The 19135-nt window shown below is 35.7% G+C and overlaps 1 protein-coding gene across 17 annotated transcripts in view; it reads left to right on the plus strand.

The window, feature by feature from the left end:
* The window catches only part of LOC136845355 (early endosome antigen 1), a 190661-nt gene that overhangs the window by 147180 nt on the left and 24346 nt on the right, over positions 1-19135 (plus strand). For all 17 annotated transcript variants that reach the window (XM_067115625.1, XM_067115616.1, XM_067115610.1 and 14 more), the window contains 7 exons: positions 2711-2878; positions 4119-4262; positions 5531-5650; positions 6992-7171; positions 11788-11866; positions 12635-12773; positions 16388-16538. In XM_067115625.1, the coding sequence (XP_066971726.1) occupies positions 2711-2878; positions 4119-4262; positions 5531-5650; positions 6992-7171; positions 11788-11866; positions 12635-12773; positions 16388-16538 (981 nt within the window). The remainder of the gene's footprint in view (positions 1-2710; positions 2879-4118; positions 4263-5530; positions 5651-6991; positions 7172-11787; positions 11867-12634; positions 12774-16387; positions 16539-19135) is intronic.

The following is a 19135-nucleotide window of genomic DNA, read 5'->3' on the forward strand; positions in this document are numbered from 1 at the left end:
GCTTTTGATACCCAGGCCAAAATAAATTAATCAATTTACTTCATAAGGCTAATAGGTCGTCACCTGTTCAGTTAACCATATAACTCTGGATAGGGTCACCTTCGGTTGTCAAATTTGACGAAAAAATTGACGACAGTATATTAAATTCTACTGGTCATTTTTTCCAGATACGTGTATAATTATTTTTATTAACCTTAATGCTCTCTTAACTTCTCTCGATTTCGTCACACATTTTGGAAACGATTGTTACTACTAAGCCCAGATCCAGATTAAGAAAGAAAAGGAGTTATCAGAATAACTTCATTTTTAATAATTTTGGATCTTAGGCTTAGGAGTGACAAGCGTTTCTAAAATGTGTGCAGAAATCGAGAAACGTTAAGAGTGCATTGTGCTCGGTAAGAAAAAATTACATATTAATAAATGTTTATATTCAGTATGCCAAGATGGAGATATTGAAATTCTTTTAAACATATTTTTACAATAAAAATCTGTCATTATCCGACGTTGTCAAGGTTAAATTCTGATAATTTCTGGTAATCAGATGATATTCAGTTTTTGTAATTTAAGACAAATTGTTTATGAACTTTAATCCCTAAATACCATCAATCAGATGTTTTGTAACGCCTATATTACAGGTAAAATACTGTAGTAATCAAGTTTCTAATTATTAAAGTGTAACCATATATTTTTATGGAAGCGAGCTGTATATTGGCAAAATAATTTATTTCAAATCAGACCATGTTCCCAAATGATTCAGTCATTTACTGAGAGTCTATTTTTACACAAGGATGTAATTCAGTATTCCATCATATATTTTCTCCATTTGATTCTCAATAATTTTATAAATCTTGACTAAAATTTCTGTCTTAATTATGTGACGCATTTATCTCAAAAGTCTTTGTTCGTTAGTGGAGTAACAAAAATTTTGAAATTAGATATTGACGGCTAAATATTTTTTTCCTGAATTCCTGACACTAGACATAATGTAAGATTAGCATAATACATCACATTTCTCTATAAGATGTATTGCTAGACTAAAATACGTTCCCATATTCGGTGCATATGTGATAATATAACTAATGGATGTACCATTTAGTTAGACTGAATGTTAATCGGGCTTAATTTAATGCAGTGGTGTCCAGATATGTTCAGTCTGACTATTTATACCACTTAATGTCGCTATGTGATAAAGCATCCAAATTTAACTCCCTATATTAAATCAGGCGCATTATGACCAGAGGATATCCAGAATCGTTAAAATCAAGCTTTTTGCGACAAAAGGACATCCAGAATGGTTACAATCAGGCTTATTTTAACTAGAGGACATCCAGAATCGTTAAAATCAAGCTTTTTGTGACTAGTGGACGTAGAGAATGGTTAAAATCGGGCTTATTTTAACTAGAGGACATCCAGAATCGTTAAAATCAGGCTTACTTTAATTAGAGGACATCCAGAATAGTTAAAATCAGGCTTATTATAACTATACGACATCCAGAATCGTTAAAATCAGGCTTTTTTGTGAATAGAGGATATCCAGAATCATTAAAATCAGATTTATTTTAACAAGAGGACATGAAGAATCGTTAAAATCAGGCTTATTATGACCAGAGGACATCCAGAATCGAGAAATCAGGCTTATTTCAACTACAGAATCCGTCAAATCAGGCAGACCACCTCCGGGCCTTATCTGCAATTAATTAGCAGTCGAGTGAAACGGTTACCTGAACGGGTGGTCACGCAAAGCATAACCTGCCAATAAATGGTTTTAGAAAGCAACTTCTTAGTGTTTTTATGTATATATATATTTGTAGCTGTTCATTAAAATAAAAAGAAGAGCTCACGCTTGGCTAAAGCTTTTATAGTTTATAAAAGGCGCTGGGTGGAGAATACAATGTTGCTTTTAAAAAGAAATTAAAGTATGACAGCCCTAACGATGTGCTTCAAGCATCAAGCAGCCACGTTTTGGGTTAATGTTTTTTTTAACAATTTTTTTTTGGCTTACGAAGGACAATGCAGTCTCATCATTACTCTCATCATAACTTTATTTGGAATTTTTTGAAGATAGATTTTAGATGGAATGAGATTCCTAAGGAATTTCCAGTATTTATTTTTTGGCATTAACCCTAATTTTTATACATATATTTTTCTAGGTTTTTCAATTAATGATAGGACTTCATTTTTGCCTTAAGATTTTTCATTCTGTTTAGGTCCTTGAAACAAATAAATCCTAAACAGGATTAGTTTTTATTTAGTATTTTTAGTGAGCAGAGTCCTACTGTATAATCAGTAGGATGTATTTTATCAGTCATTAAAGAGTCCTTTTGAATACATACTGTAGAGAAGGATTATGAGGTCCCTTAGGATATATGATATCCTGTGATAACCTTAGGAAATAATGTAGCTTGAGAAGTCCTTTTGGATATAGTTTTTGAATAATTTTTATGAAAGAATATCAAGTCCCTTAGGATATATTTTAGCCTGTAAAGTCCTGTATGATATAGATCTAGAAAAATGTCTATAAAAACAACTTCTATAGATACCCCTCACCTCATTATTTCACTGCATTTTCTGTCATTTTGGAAAATAGAGAGATTCAGCAGCTTTTGGCAGCTTTGATCACCACTTCCAGTCACTCAGGACATTTCAAACTAACCTCCCTCTCTCTTTCTCTCTCTCCTGTGTTCCATCTCCCCCTCCCTTCGACCTCCAGGCCCAACAGCACCTCCAGGAGACGCAGGAACTCCAGTCTCAGGTCACAGAGTTCGAGGACAAGCTGGCTGATGCCAAGATCGAGAACGCCAAGATGAAGAACGACATCATAGACCAGAAGACCAACTATGAGATCCAACTCTGCGATCTCCAGACGAAGCTGAATGAGGTCAGTCTTGGATTATTCAGTCAGGGGTCAGAGGTCATGCGTAACCTGATTGACCTCTGAAGATTAGATTATAATTAGCAGTGGTAGGTTCTGAACGGCCTATCATTAAGTGGCGTAAAAACTGAATCAGATCAAGACATTATTTCTAAAAAAAATGGGATGAAACAAATTCAAGCATTTGTCTTACCATTTATCATTATACCCTCTATAGAGTCTATATCCTGACCTTATTCAACCAGTTCAGAGGTTATAAGTGACCTCGGTAGATTTAGATTTCTACTGGGAATAGTAGGTTCTTATAGACCTTGATTGCCTCTGTAGATTTAGGTTTAAGCTCGTAATAGTAGGTTCTGAAAGGCGCCACCATTAGGTGATGCAAAATATTGAATAAGATTTTCATGACATAACCCATGCAAGTGCCACAATCTTTGTCGATTCAAGAAGCAACAGAAGGCATCTTCAGCCATGATTTTCTCACGTCTAGAAACTAATTAAACTCAACAATAACAAATACAGTATCACTTCAGCTTAACAGACACTTTGGGGTTCTGGCGTCCTGATAAGTTACAAGTTCGTAAAGTAACAAAGACCCTATCTGGTAGTCTGCACTTGAATATTTCCTAGTTATCTTACAGCTAACAGGAGTTCCACATAGTTACTAAGCTGAACCAATCTGTATTTCACACTAAACATTCAGTTCAAGAGATTTGTTTAAAAATGTATCATATCTAAGATGGAGCGTAGCAAAAAATAACCATAATATTGCAGCTGATAAGCACAGAAGTCCGCTAAGTTTATGTTTGTTTAGTTGAGGAGTTACTGAATATGGAGAGAAATAATTAATGCATTATTCCTAGTAACACGGCCTGTTTAATCGCACTTTGTGCCTTACGCAATAAGCTTCAGTTAAACCAAGATATTTTCCCCCCAATCATAATATCGCAGCTGATAAGTACAGAAGTCCGCCAAGTTTAGGTCCGTTAAGTTGAGGTGTCACTGTATATGGAGAGGGATAATTAAAGCATTATTCCTGGTAACACTAAGTCCATCTGTCTTTTAATTCGTACATGACGAAATAAGCTTCAATTAAACCAAAATCTTCTCCCCGCCCCCAGTCACAATAACACAGCTGGTAAGTACACAAGTCCGCTAATTTTAGGTCCAAGTTGAGGTATTACTAAGCCCATCCATCTTTTACGTTGTACCCTCAGTTAAACCAAAATCTTTTCCCCCATCTCAGTACGAAGAGGACAGACTTCTGGGCGGTGGCTCCAGAAGAGTTCCTGGTCTTCGAACTCGACTCGAACTCAACTGGCAGAAAGAGAGAGAGGAACAGCAGAGACTCATTCAGGAGACCGCAACCTTGGCCAAGGATCTCAGACAGGTATACAAATCTTGGACTGGTTTTCTTTAGATTTTTCAGTATTTGATTTTTATTTTATTTTATTTTATTTTATTTTATTTTATTCTTTGATTGATTGTTATATATTTTTTCACAGTTTACCATCATTTTGGTTTCTTGATGATCTGTAGTTTGTGGGGAGAGAGAGAGAGAGAGAGAGAGAGAGAGAGAGAGAGAGAGAGAGAGAGAGAGAGAGAGAGAGAGAGAGAGAGAGAGAGAGAGAGATGTATTTTCCTAGATGTTTTCCATGTAACCTCACTATAATTTTGTCATAATTCTTTAGAGACCTTACTGACAAAATTCGAGAGTCTGCAGTTCTTGGCATAAAAGTCAACTAAAATCCAGACGTTAAGTACACACAAAGCTGAGTTATCCTGTTCCTAGACGAGTTCATAATAGCTACATTTTGAATCTGGTGACCATTCTTTAAACATGAAACGTTTTGAGTATTTGTCTGCTTTGATATGACTTACTTAAAACAGAACTATTACTGGTAAAGCTAAATTGTCCCTCACATCAAGATCTCTTGGTAAATGTTTACTTTCTTTAATTTACTCAGTGAGAGACCTGCTTATCGGTACAGGTAAAGTAACTGCTGTCAAGTGCCTGTTTTATCTGTCTACTTTCTTTAACTTAAAGACAGGACCACTTATTTGTAGATCTAGGTTAAGCCTCACCTTGAGGCCCTTTGTTATTTTTCTGTCTTTTGTTTGATTAATGACCGAACTACTTATTGGTACATATAATCTAGCCTTCCCTGAAAGAACCTGTGTTATCTGTCTACTTTCCGTAACTTACTTATTGGTACAGATAATCAAGCCTTCGCTTTCAGAGCCTAACTAAAATGTCTACTTTCCATAACTTACTTAATGGCGGAGCTACTTATTGGTACAAATAGTCTAGCCCTCCCGTCAAGAGCCTGTGTTAACTGTCTACTTTCTTCAGCTTTAATAACAGAACCACTTATTGGTACAGATAAACTATCTCCTGTCAATAGCCTGTTTATTCTGTCTGCTGCCTTTAACTTAAATAATGACGGAACGACTTTTTTGGTCAGCTAAACTAACCCTCTTGTCAAGAGCCTGTGTTATCTTTCTATCTTTAGTTTAATCACTGTCAGAGCTGCCAATATCTTATGTTAACTGTCTGTTTCCTCTATCTTTAATGACATAACCACACATCAATCTTCCTCCTTCTTCTGTGCTTTCGGGTCACCAGCACCTACTTGAATCTCTGAATCTTTTTTCCAGACTTTGTACGAAGTCGAGCGAGAACGAGATCTGGAGAGGCTGGAGTCCAAGAGGAAGATAGACCAGCTGAAGAAAACTGTAGGCCAAGAGAGTTCAGACACCAAGTCAAAGGTTCAGGAGGTGAGTCGACCCTATAGCCTCCTGTTTATAGTCCTTCTTTGTTCGTAGACTCCCTAATTAACGCCCAATTGTCCCGTTGAGAGCTCGGCTCAACGCCATAGCTAGGAAGGTGGCAGATTCCTTGTCCAGAATGTTGGTATTGATTGAATACACATAAACCCTTCGAAATCAGTTAATTAGGAAATACCAGTGGGCACAAAATACCTGGGTCACTGACACCTGGTTCCTTCCTTGAGATTTGCATAACTATCCATACGTCTGAAAATGAACAGATTAAGGATATTTGAAAATAAATCTGTTTCAGGAGAAATAAAATAAGTTTTCCTTGATTCTTGGTGTTCATTCTTGTTTTGAATATTTAAACGAAGTTGCTGAGAGAACATTGTAAATAATACAGGAAATGTTGATATAATTCCGTGAATTTGCAGTTCAATTTCATAGTAAGATTCAAAGTTGTTAAAATTCCTTGATTCTTAAGGTTCATTCTTGTTTTTGAATATATAAACGAAATTGCTGAAGGAACATTAGTAAAACAAAAAATAATAGAAAAAATAGTGGCATCATTCCATAAATTTGCACTTGAATTTCACATTAGGATCCAAAGTTTTTTAAAGTCCCTTCATTGCTGTTGGTTAATCATAAATGAAAGCTATCTTGTGTGTTTTGTATAATCCTCTTGAAGCAAAGACTCATTTATTTTTATCCAAACGAAATAGTGATAATCCAGTGATACGACAAAAATCCACAATTATATGAATATAAATTGCATTATTTATAATTACTGAGGAGGAACGCAATTCACGTGTTCGAAAGTCTTTGTAATTATTTATGTAACTGTGGATTTGTATCGTATAAAGATTTTTCACGACATTGTGAATTTCTTAGAAATAATCCTGTTATTATATTATGCACTGGATTTGAAGGCAAGGCTCAAAGGAAATAATTACTCTAGATCAGACAGGTATTACTCTAAGATTTAATGGATTACTTTGCAGACATGAAACAAATATCATTAACATTTAATGGTTGTTTTTGGAAACAAGAAAATATCATAAAGGGAAATTATGGGTCATTTCTCTATGAACCTCTCTCGAAATTATATCTTATCTTTCCATTTATCTTCCTAAATCCATAGAAATAAATTACAGATAGACTATAGGCCATTTCTTTATGGACCTCCCTTGAAATAACATTGAAAAACCCTCTCCTTCTTTCCATTTACCTACCTAAATCCATAAAAGTATATTGAAGATAACTATAGGTCATTTCTTTATGACCTCCCAGGAAATAACATTGAACATCCTCTCTATCTTTCCGATAATCTGTCTAAAACCATTCCAGCTACAACGAGACCTCCTGGAACTACGCGAGGCCCACGCCAAACTCCGCCAGATCAACGAGAAGCTCCGCAGGGAGAAGGACAGGACGGAGGTGGAACGCGAGGCCATGAGAGACAAGTTCCTCGGAACGTCCAGGGAACACCTCAACCAACAGACTAAAATGGAGAGGCTGAGTGACGAGGTAAGGAACCAAGACTGGGAGAGGTAGTAAGAACAGTTTCTTTATTTCTAACTTCTTTTCCAGACCTGGAAATAGTTTCCAAGAAGGCAGAATACTTATAAGTTTCCAGGGGGTTCAGAAACCACACCTCTGGAATCCTATTCAGGAGGAGAGAGAGAGAGAGAGAGAGAGAGAGAGAGAGAGAGAGAGAGAGAGAGAGAGAGAGAATTTTCTTCATTTCTAGCTATTCCAGACCTGGCAGTAGGATTTCCAGGAGGGCAGAATATTGATGTTTCCAGAGGGTTTAGAAAGCACGCCCGTGGAACCCTATTCAGGAACCAAAAGAGAGAGAGATAGATAATTTTCTTTATTTCTAGTTTTTCCAGACCTGGAAATTGTATTTCCAAGGAGGGAGAATATTTATAAGTTTCCAGAGTGTTAAGAAAGCACGACTCTGGAATCCTATCCAGGAACCAGTGAGGGAGAGGGAGAGCGTGAGAGCAAACTGTCTTCATTTATTGGTTTTCCAGACCAGGAAATAGCGTTTCCAGGAAGGCAGAATATTGATAAGTTTCCAGAGGGTTCAGAAAGCACCCCTCTTGAATCCTGTTCATAAACCGAGAGAGAGAGAGAGAGAGAGAGAGAGAGAGAGAGAAAGAGAGAGTATGAGAACCAATTTTATTCACTTCTAGCTTTTCCAGACCTGGAGATAGGATTTCCAGGAAGGCTGAATATTGATAAGTAGCTAGATGTTTCAGAAAGCACGCCTCTGGAACCCTATTCAGGAACCAAGAGATTTGGAGATAGTGAGAGCAGGCTCTCTTTATTCCTAGTTTCCCCCAGACCTGAAAATAGGATTTCCAGGAAGGGAGAATATTTTTGAGTTTGCAGATGGTTCTGGAAGCAAGCCTCCGGAACCTTATTGGGCCTATTCAGGAATCAAAAGAGAGAGACAGAGGTATGGAGAAAGAGTGAGAGCAAATTTTCTTCACGTCCAGATTTTCCAGGTCTGGAAATAGGGTTTCCAGGAAGGCGGAATATTGTTAAGTTTCCAGAGGGTTCAGAAAGCACACCTCAGGACTCAAGAGAGAGAAAGGGAGGGCGTGAGAACAGATTTTCTTCATTTCTAACTATTCCAGATGTGGAAATGGGATTTCCAGGAACGTAAATATTGATAAGTAGCCAGAGGGTTCAGAAAGCACCTCTCTGGAATCCTATTAATTATTCGCGTTCCTCAGGGTCTTGAATTGTTCATTTCGTCTAACTTAACGCGTTGGCCTGTGCTCGTGCAAAGTTGCTACTTTATGGAAATTTACCTATGATAAGATCGCGGATATCGCAATTGTTAGGAGGCCATAGATAAAACCTTTGTCTGGTAAATAAGAGCAATAAGACCATTGACGGGAAAGGCTGACTTATTTCTTGAGCTTATTCAAGGATTAGGCAGCAGTTTTACCATATACGAGTTGTTTCTGTTCCACCAAACAATAGTGTTAATTTTTTAAAGCTCTTCTACAGGCTCTCTTTTAGTGTATCAGACATGAATGGCCGGTGACCCTGCACGTAAAAAGCAAAAGGATATCTGCTATGAGTTGGAAAACTTGAAAGGTTACAATGGCACTGTAGTGAACACATCTTACACAGTGGCTATAGATCTAATGTGCAGTGTGTTTAGGAAATCATTAAACAGCCTGCAGAGATATTCTTAGTATATTATTATTTTAGCAAGCATGGTAATTTGCAAGGACATCAAGTCAGGTATCGCTAAATTTAAACTCCATTTAAATCTGTATGTTATGACAGCTTGTCCAAGGACATCCAAGGAACTGACTTGATCTAAAGTATTTTTATTTAAATGGGACATCTCATGTTCCAGCTTATGGGGCAGGAATCACGATCATCAGATGGATATTGGTCTATACATTTCAAGGTGGAATTAAAATGCTTAGCCAATTAGAATTTTTCTTTAAGTCAGCTGAAAACCCTTGTGGACAGAGTCAACAGACCATATAAACCCAAGAAGGCCCCAAAGGGAAATCAGCCTGCACATACAGAGAGAAAGAGAGAGAGAGAGAGAGAGAGAGGTTATAGGAAAAGGTGATAAACAGATAAATATGAGGGAATAGAAAATAAAACCGATACACCCGAAATTCAGACGTCAGCAGCAGCAGCAGAGAGCAGGAATGAATTTTCTCTTCGCTTGAATATTCGGAAATCAGAAGACTTCACAACTGCACAAGGCAGACTATTCTATATTTCAGTTGTAGCCAAAATAAAACTCCTAGCAAACTGAGTAGTATTCACCCAGATGCCAGAAAATGACACAGTATTTGCAGTTGTAATACAAAGAACATATTTTTTTCCACTTGCTCTCCCACCAATTTAAAGTTTTCTAAGATATCGCAAGATGTGATTTGAATGAATAAGAAATGAGAACAAAAGACAGGAGTTACTTGAAAGATGTTTTGAATATCGTTTCGAGAATAGCAGTATAAATACTTCCTGTGATGCCAGCTGTTCGCTCTTAACTGCAAGAAATTCACGAGAAGTTTTGGTAAAACAAACTTTTCACTTAAAATTTTAGTGTCACCTGAAGAAATATCTATAAATATAAGTGTTCCATAAGAAGCTCGAATCTGAATATTCTGTCCTTGTCTGAGTTAGTCGTCAATTTGTAATTTTTGGGAGAAAATGACCTAAACTGTTTCTAATAGGCTGTTTCCAACCGGATATAGCGTCTTCGTTTAATTCGAATGGTAGGCAAGAAATTCTTATTGGCCGAGTTAAAAGAAGACAGAGAGAGAGAGAGAGAGAGAGAGGGAGAGAGAGAGAGAGTATAGTCAAATTTTAAATTCTAGGAAAAGTTTGCTTAGGTGCAATAAAGAGAGAGAGGGAGAAAGAATTATAGGCAAATTTTAAATGCTAGGAAAAGAAATTTCCATAGGTGCAAGAGAGAGAGAGAGAGAGAGAGAGAGAGAGAGAGATTATATGCTGAGGACGTTTTCGAATTTTTTCCAAATCCTTCGATTTTTAAATGTGTATATATATACATATATAATGTGTATATATATATATATATATATATATATATATATATATATATATATATATATATATATATATATTTATATATATATATATATATATATATATATATATACATATACACACATTTTCTAGCTTTTATCGATTTACATCCAACTGACATAATTCTGACGAATCTGAAGACCCATCTAGAGCAAGCCAGTATCAACAAGGATCTAGACGAAAGCATTTAATCAACAAAAAGACATCTGACGGCGAAGACGCCACTTAAGAGACCAATTACGTATACAGTTACCTGTCCATTAGAGGCAGCCTCTTACTTATGCTTAAACACCAGTCATTATCTAACCTCTCGAATCTAAAATCGGATCCCAATTATGGAAAAGGATGTGGATGGAAATAGCTCTACTTATGTGTCATTTTGCCTCAAAATGACAGAGGTTTTCCCAAATTAAGAGACTCTTGCCATTAGTCAGGTCTTCCGCCTTCTGAAGTGGGCTCTTTTTGTGCACTTGGGCACTTTTTGTGCACTTTGGCACTTATTTTTAGAAACTTTTTGATACTTTTTTGACACGGAGACTTTTTTTTTTTTTTTTTTACATTTTTTGACGTTTTAACTGATTGTTTTTCTTCAGATTAAGAAATTCTTGCCACTAGTCAGGTCTTCATCCTTCCGAGGTGTGGTCTTTCGTACATTTATGACACTTTTTTGAGATTTTTTGACGTTTTAACTGATTCCTTTCCTTCAAACTAGGAGATTCTTGCTACTTGTTAGGTCTTCAGCCTTCTAAGGTATGCACTTTGGCACTTTTTGATATTTTGGACTGAATATTTTGATGAAATTTAGGCTGTCATACCAAGCACTGGGGCACGTAGGCCTATTCACGGCTTAAGATTAGTTAAAAGGAGTAGGAGTGATTGGACAGCAAGAGAAAAGATATCCTGAGTTTCTGTCAACGGTTACGTAGCTACTTGATTCCAGTTTTGAGAATATTGACGTGGAAAGACGATTCTGAGAACTGCGATCTTTATAATTGCACTGGAAAACAAAAATGCTTCAAAGAATATTTATATCAGATTAACTACAGTTGGAAGAAGGTTAATGTGATGTTCTATATATATATATATATATATATATATATATATTATATATATATATGTATGTATATATACATACATATATATATATATATATATATATATATATATATATATATATATATATATACATATACATAGATCATTTAGGTAAAACAAATTATTCTGGTTATGAATTGAGTTATGCATAGGCCCCATCATACTTAATATAAATATTTAAAACATAATAAAATTCTGTTTGATAGTTGTCAAAGCAACAACTCGTGTTGTTATCTTACTGATATCTCTTGTCACTTTCATGGATTGACAACCTTTTTAAAATAAATAAAAACGACAAATATTTCCCCTCATTATCTGTGTCACTTGCAACATGGCGACCCATTCATGATAGACAGATTCAAGATAAGAATTATCTGTCTGTTTTGACAGGAAAACTCACATTTCTGAAAGAACTGTTTTGAAAGGAAAACTGACAACATTTCTTCTTCTTTCAGATGAAACTGGTGAAGGATTTGGCTCCTCTAGTCTTGGGAGAGGGCATTGATGGGCGTGACAGCTCTCTCACCAGATTACGTGAGTTTTACCGAGACCAATATTTCAGTATTGTACCTGATAGGCTGATGTTTTCAGTTGGGATAATTATTAATTAATATGAAAGGTTGAAGGCTTCTTAAAGATATACTTCACAAAGTAGAACTGAATCAGTTATTTACTTGTATTGAGATATAAGTAGCATCTCACCTTAACGGACACTTTGTTGGTCTGGCTTTCTGACAGGTAACAAAAAGTCCTCTAAGTAACGAAGACCCGATATTTACAGCCTGTACTTGGATATTTTCTAGATATCTTATAGCTGACAGCAATTCCACGTAGTTCCTGGCCTAAACAGACCTGTACTTTACACTTCAAGAGATTAATTTAATAATTATTGCATCTAAATGGTAGCAATGTAGCTGATAAGTACAGAAGTCCATAGAGTTCTGATAAGTACAGAAGTCCGTAGAGTTTTGCAGTTAAGTTTAGGTTCATTAAGGTGAAGATGTGAGGTTAGAGTAGGTTGGGTATTAAAGAAGCGTTTTAAATTTAGGTCCGTTAAGATGAAGGCTTTAGGTTAGGTTAGATTAGGTATTAAAGAAGTCTTTTTAAGCTCAGGTCCATAAGGTGAAGATGGTAGGTTAGGTTAGGTGTTGATTAAGTAGCTCATGTTCACTCAACTTTTAGATTTGATAATCCGTTAAGTACAGAAGTACGCTAAGTTTGAGGTGTTAGGTTAGGTTAGGTTAAGTAATAACTAAGTATCTCCTGTTTATTCTTATTTTATATTTGATATCTGAACCACAGCTGGAGAGCCCAAACCAAGAACGAAGGAGGAGTTCACAGAGGCTCTCAAGAAGGCCTGTAGGACAATGGACGAGATGAAGAGGATGTACAACCTGTTTGACGACAAAGACAGACTGAAGAGGGCGCCATCATTCCGCAGGTGAGTGGCGCATTGTATTGATTTTGTCTTCATGCTGGAATCAAAACAACAAATAAATTAATAAATAGATAAATACATGATGGGAAGTATGAAATCATTCATACAGGAATGCACTAAGATATATTAAGTGGCCAAAATTATTGTCATTCACGAATATTGATAAAACCCTACTGCGCCAGATTTAATAACTAAAAATATTTGGTAGACATCACTCTGTAGTTTCCAATTAAAATAAATTTGACAGATGAACCTTGCTGTTTTTATACACGGCAGAAAATATTGTAAGATTATTTTGAATGTGGAGGTCATGGTTGCATTTTGTCATGTTTCTTGATTCAGTGGGAATTCATATTGCATTTTTGTCATTTTTTTTTTATTTCAGTGGGAAGTCATATTGCATTTTTGTCTTTTTTTTTTATTTCAGTGGGAAGGCATATTGCATTTTGTCATGTTTCTTCAATCAGTGGGAAGTCATACTGAATGTTTGTCATGTTTCTTGACTCAGTGGGAAGCCAGGGTTGCATTTTGTTATGTTTCTTGATTCAGTGGAAAGTTAGGATTGCATTTTGTCATGTTTCTTGATTCAGGGGGAAGTCAGAATTGCATTTTGTCATGTTTCTTGATTCAGTGGGAAGTCAGGATTGCATTTTCTCATGTTTCATTTCTTGATTCAGTGGGAAGTCAGAATTGCATTTTGTCATGTTTCTTGAGTCAGAGGGAAGTCACATTGCAATTTTGTCATGTTTCTTGACTCAATGGGAAGTCATATTGCATTTTCGTCATGTTTCTTGATTCAGTGGGAAGTCAGGATTGCATTTCGTCATGTTTCTTGATTCAGTGGGAAGTCAGGATTGCATTTTGTCATGTTTCTTGATTCAGTGGGAAGTCATATTGCATTTTGTCACGTTTCTTGATTTGGAAGCCAGGGTTGCATTTTGTCATGTTTCTTGATTCAGTGGGAAATCAGGACTGGATTTTGTCATGTTTCTTGATTCAGTGGGAAGTCAGGATTGCATTTTGTCATGTTTCTTGATTCAGTGGGAAGTCATATTGCATTTTGTCATGTTTCTTGATTCAGTGGGAAGTCAGGACTGCATTTTGTCATGTTTCTTGGTTCAGTGGGAAATCACGACTGGATTTTGTCATGTTTCTTGATTCAGTGGGAAGTCAGAACTGCATTTTGTCAAGTTTCCTGACTCAGTGGGAAGTCAGGATTGCAATTTGTCATGCTTCTCATTTAGTGGGAAGTCACACTACATTTTTTATAAGTTTCTTATTGAGTTTGAAATCACATTGTATTTTGTCGTGGCCTTTTATTCAGTGAGATGTCACTCTATACTTTGTCTTGTTTCTCATTTAGTGGGAAGTCAAGATATTGTCATGTTTCTGGAAGCGAAACAAAGACCACGTGGAAATGACCCTATCTCTGGGCTATTCCTAGCAATAACCTCTGACCTAACTTGGCTTCGGCCGTCTTATCATCCCCTCTCACCTCTGACCTTTCCGCCTGACCCTGTCACTACTTTGTTATGCGTTGTCGCAGATGGTGACCTCAGTGAATTACTGAAGGACCTTCGGGTGGGAGGTCAGGTGACCCCCCCATCTCTCTCTCTCTCTCTCTCTCTCTCTCTCTCTCTCTCTCTCTCTTGTCGGAAGGGAGGTTCTGAGAATTGTGATGGGGAGAGGGATTGGGATCTCTCTCTCTCTCTCTCTCTCTCTCTCTCTCTCTCTCTCTCTCTCTCTCTGTATATATATATATATATATATATATATATATATATATATATATATATATATATATATATATATATATATATATATATATATATATATATATATATATATATAGATAGAGAGAGAGAGGAGAGGGAGGTTCAGTTATCACTTATGGCGTGATAATCCATTAACAAGCAATTTTTATTTCTTAATTATGGCATTTTTGCCTGTCTCGGTGTTTCCACTATAAAGAAAGGTGAACTGTTCGTTAGCTAAAGAAATTAGGAAGGCCCTTAAATACTTCTTGCTTGACATTGTTTCAATAATAATAGCTTCTACTATTGCCTGTCTGTCGACTTGAATAGACGTTTGTTTATATAGCTATGTAAATTATAGATATCCTTCACGACTGTTTACTGAGTCTTATCTTATAGTAATATCACTAAACTTCCATCATTTGCAGTTACATTATAGTCATTATTCATGACTGTTTACTGAGTCTTATCTTAAAATGATATCAGTATACTTCCATCATTCGCATGCATTCATGAGAAAGGCAGCTTGTAGGTCTAGTTTAGTTTTACCTGGAAGTACTCATATTTACTCGCAATATTTTGAAGACACTTCATCTCTGGGAAGCAGAATTCAGGCCCTTAGATGTTTCATCAAAAGCAGTCTTTCCTGGAAGCAAGGAGGGGAATCAGGAAGTCCTTCGTAAAAGGAAAAGAAGAAGAATAACAGCGGGATATGAAATGTAAACAGAACATTTGGTCACGAGGTGATTGAGACAGTGGAGTGACAGATCTTTTGCCTTTTATTCTTAAGGCGTTTTCAAGCAGACTGTGAACTCGAATGTCAAACTGTTCGATCAGTTATAGAATCTATTCTTCTTCTTTAATATGTAATTCGTTTGTCTTTCTTATCATTACAAGATGTACTTGGATAACATTCAGGGAATGACGAGATATAAGGAAACAATAATTAAAAGATAAAAAAAAAGAATATTAGAAAATGTAGAATGGCATGGGGAGAGAAAACACAACATTGCATCAAAATAGTGGAAATTCTGTGTGTCAGATCTTTCATATAAATATGTTACAACTTTATGATGTGTTTATATATATGTAATTACTTGTAGTATCTAAGCTAGCTATAGTTACCTACCCTACAGCTGTGTTTATATATATGTAATTACTTTTAGTATCTAGATAGGTAGCAATAGCCACCTACCCTACAGCTGCAAATAGTGATTAGTAAATCTTCTGTTGACACTTGGTTAGTGATATTATAAACAGGAAAGAAAATGCAGTCGATCATTTGAACTACAAGGATGCTTCTTGCTAGGTTAGGTTACGTAATGGGAGGTCAGGTTACGATAAGATTAAATTAGACTTAATCCTTGTAAGTACTAATTAAGTAGCATCTTGTTTTGTCTTTTCTTGTAGTTTGTCAACAGAAGGAGTTTTGTAGAAGTAAAAAAATATATGCTTGTACCTATAAAGTCTGATTTATAATAATTTTTATACGTGAAAAGAAAAAGTTTTTTTGAATACGATGAAAAGAACTTTTTATATATTTTTATTTTTTGTTTACGAGTGAAAACCTCTTGACCAATGTATTGAGAATTTTTAGGGATTATAAAAGTCCCACAAAATGATTTATAACCTTAGAAACACTTAGGCCCAGACTATAATCTTCATATAATGATCTCCCATACCTATTTCTTCATGAGGATACCTTCCTCCTCAGGGATTATAGAGTGACATAAATTGGTTACACGCTTAGACACCAGGTTAGATTGAATCCAACTCATATAAACACTTAAACGCCAGCAGTAATCTTTATATAATAATCTCCCATACCTCTTTCTTCATAAGGACACCTTCCTCCTCCCACAGAGCACTGTCAGACCTGGACACCGACGACGAGGGTCCTCCCCTGCGGCCCAGAAGTGCCCAGAGAGGAGGGCTCAAGCCCTTATCCAAAGGGCAGAAGTCGACCTTGTACCGCAAGACTCAGTCGCTCGACCACCAGATGGCTGAGGACAGGGTGAGTCTTAATCCCTTTAGAAGCGCCTCAACTTAACGGACACTCTTGGGGCCTGGCTTTCCGATGAGCAACGAAGTCCGTTACGTACCGAAAACCTTATATATTTTATAGCCTGCACTTGGATATTTATCCTAGATCTCTTGTTGGATATTTATCCTAGATCTCTTGCAGCTAACAGCGATTCCACATAGTTACTAACCTATGCTAACTTGTAACTAACTTAACATTCAGTTTAAGAGATTTCTTTAAAAATGTATCCCTTTTAAGATGGTAGCATAGCATAAAATAATAGTAGAATTATGGCTGTTTGATAAGTAACAAAGGCCGTCAAGTACTGAATACCCTATGATATTATAGCCTGCACCTGAATATTTATTCTAAGATATCTTACAGCTAAGTAAACTAACTTTTACTTAATCATTCGGCTTGAGAAGATTTACTTAAAAATGTATCACATTTAGGATGGCAGCATAGCAAAAAATGATCGTAGGATTTTATGGCTCTCCGCCAAGTAACAAAGACCCTATGATGTTATAGCCTACCCTCGAATATGTTCTAGATGTCTTGTAGCTAAAAGCGATTTCACACAATTCCTAATCTAAGTGAACTTGTAACTAACTAAAAACGATTTCACGTAATACCTAACCTAAACTGACTTGTAACTAGTTAAAAGCGATTTCACATAATTCCTAACCGAAACTAACTTGTAACTAACTAAAAGCGATTTCACGTAGTACCTAACCTAAACTAACTTGTGACTAGTTAAAAGTGATGTCACATAATTCCTAACCTAAACTAACTTGTAACTAACTAAAAGCGATTTCACGTAATTCCTAACCTAAACGAACTTGTAACAACTAAAAGCAATTTCACATAATTCTTAACCTAAACTAACTTGTAACTAACTAAAAGCGATTTCGCATAATTCCTAATCTAACCTAATTTGTAACTAACTTAACATTTAATTCAAGTTGATTATGTAAAAATATCTCACATTTAAGATGGTAGAATAGCAAAAAATAACCATAATATTACAGCTGATAAGCACAGAAATCCGGTAAGTTGAGGTCCGTTAACCCGAGGTGTTACTGTACTCCAGGTATTCCAGTGATTCTCATTAATTTCTCAATTCCCACTCTTATTTATAGACCCAGAAGATTTATTTAGTAAACAATCATAGTTGTTTTAACAATACACGATGTTGTTCTTATTTTTTGTGTTATTGAGATACGGAAGGCTAAACAACACTGCCTTGCGTGTGACGCAAATTGGGAATATTTGCATATCGATATTCCTGTCATCCGCACCCCCACAGAAGTGGAGTCGAGCTGGAATTATGGAATTATGGAATATTCCATGGCACGCTGTCATTCGTTCATTTTTTGTATATGGTGGTCTTATAGAGAGAAAAAGGGAGAGAGAGATAAGTTGTATAGGGAATTAATCAGATTCCCCCTTCTTAGTTTTTGGCTTGAAAATATTATTATTATTATTATTATTATATTATTATTATTATTATTGATAAATTATTATTATTATTATTATTATTTTAGGTGTATTTTTAAAGGGTTTTCAGCATATTTTTAAATATTTTAAGTATATTTTTAATAATACACCAAAATTTACGAACAAGACAAGTTCATATTTTATCATCTCTAAAAACGTGATAATTCTGTTTAGTCTAATTTATTATTATTATTATTATTATTTTAGGTATTATTTTATTAAATTATTATTATTATTTTATTCAGATCCTTTCAAATTTTTAAATATTTTAAGTATATTTTTAATAATACAAAAAGTCATGGAATAATTCTTAAAATTTTTTTAATGGAACAAGAAAAGTTCTTTTGTTTTATTTTATCATCTCTGAAAGAAAACAGGATTCTGATACGTTGTTTCATGAGTGTTTAGTCTAATTTATTATTATTATTATTATTATTATTATTATTATTATTATTATTATTATTATTATTTTATATGTTTATTCAGATTCTTTTCAGTTATTTTTTTCAACACTTAAAACACAAACTTCAGTTTAAAAGTTGATATAGTTAATGACAAACTCGATCAAAGGTGAAAAACGGTTTCAGAAAGTATAAAATTATAAAACCATATAATAAGTACAAAAAGTCATGGAATAATTACTCAGGGGTTAGAGCTTCGGACTCTGAGAGGCGTTACTTTTTTCTTAATGGACTTCATGAAGAAATGTGATTAATAAATGCCTAAGTAAGTTCCTCGTTTTTTTGTTTTACTTGTCTTCTGTCAGGGAAATGTGTGGACAAAGGCCTCTCCTCTCAAGGTATTGCTTCAAATCTGGGGCGGAAAAGGACGCCCGTGGGATGATGAAAAGGCCGCCGTTGAGTATCAGCTCGCGTTTGGAGAAAGTCTTCTAAGGCCACGTGGATCTCACGGAGCACAAAGGGCGGCAATGGACTCCACGTGGTGGCGAGCTGAACGGAGGGCAGGGGCAAGACCTCTCTTCTCCTCTAAACTAGCGACCGTTGTGAGAAAGGGCTGTCTCCGCCCTGACCTTTTATTGCTTCTGGACAGGGGTAGGGGATGTCCTGACCCAGGGCAGGCTATCTCATAGC

Source organism: Macrobrachium rosenbergii, chromosome 13 (genome assembly GCF_040412425.1).
Source record: "Macrobrachium rosenbergii isolate ZJJX-2024 chromosome 13, ASM4041242v1, whole genome shotgun sequence".
NCBI lineage: Eukaryota > Metazoa > Arthropoda > Malacostraca > Decapoda > Palaemonidae > Macrobrachium > Macrobrachium rosenbergii.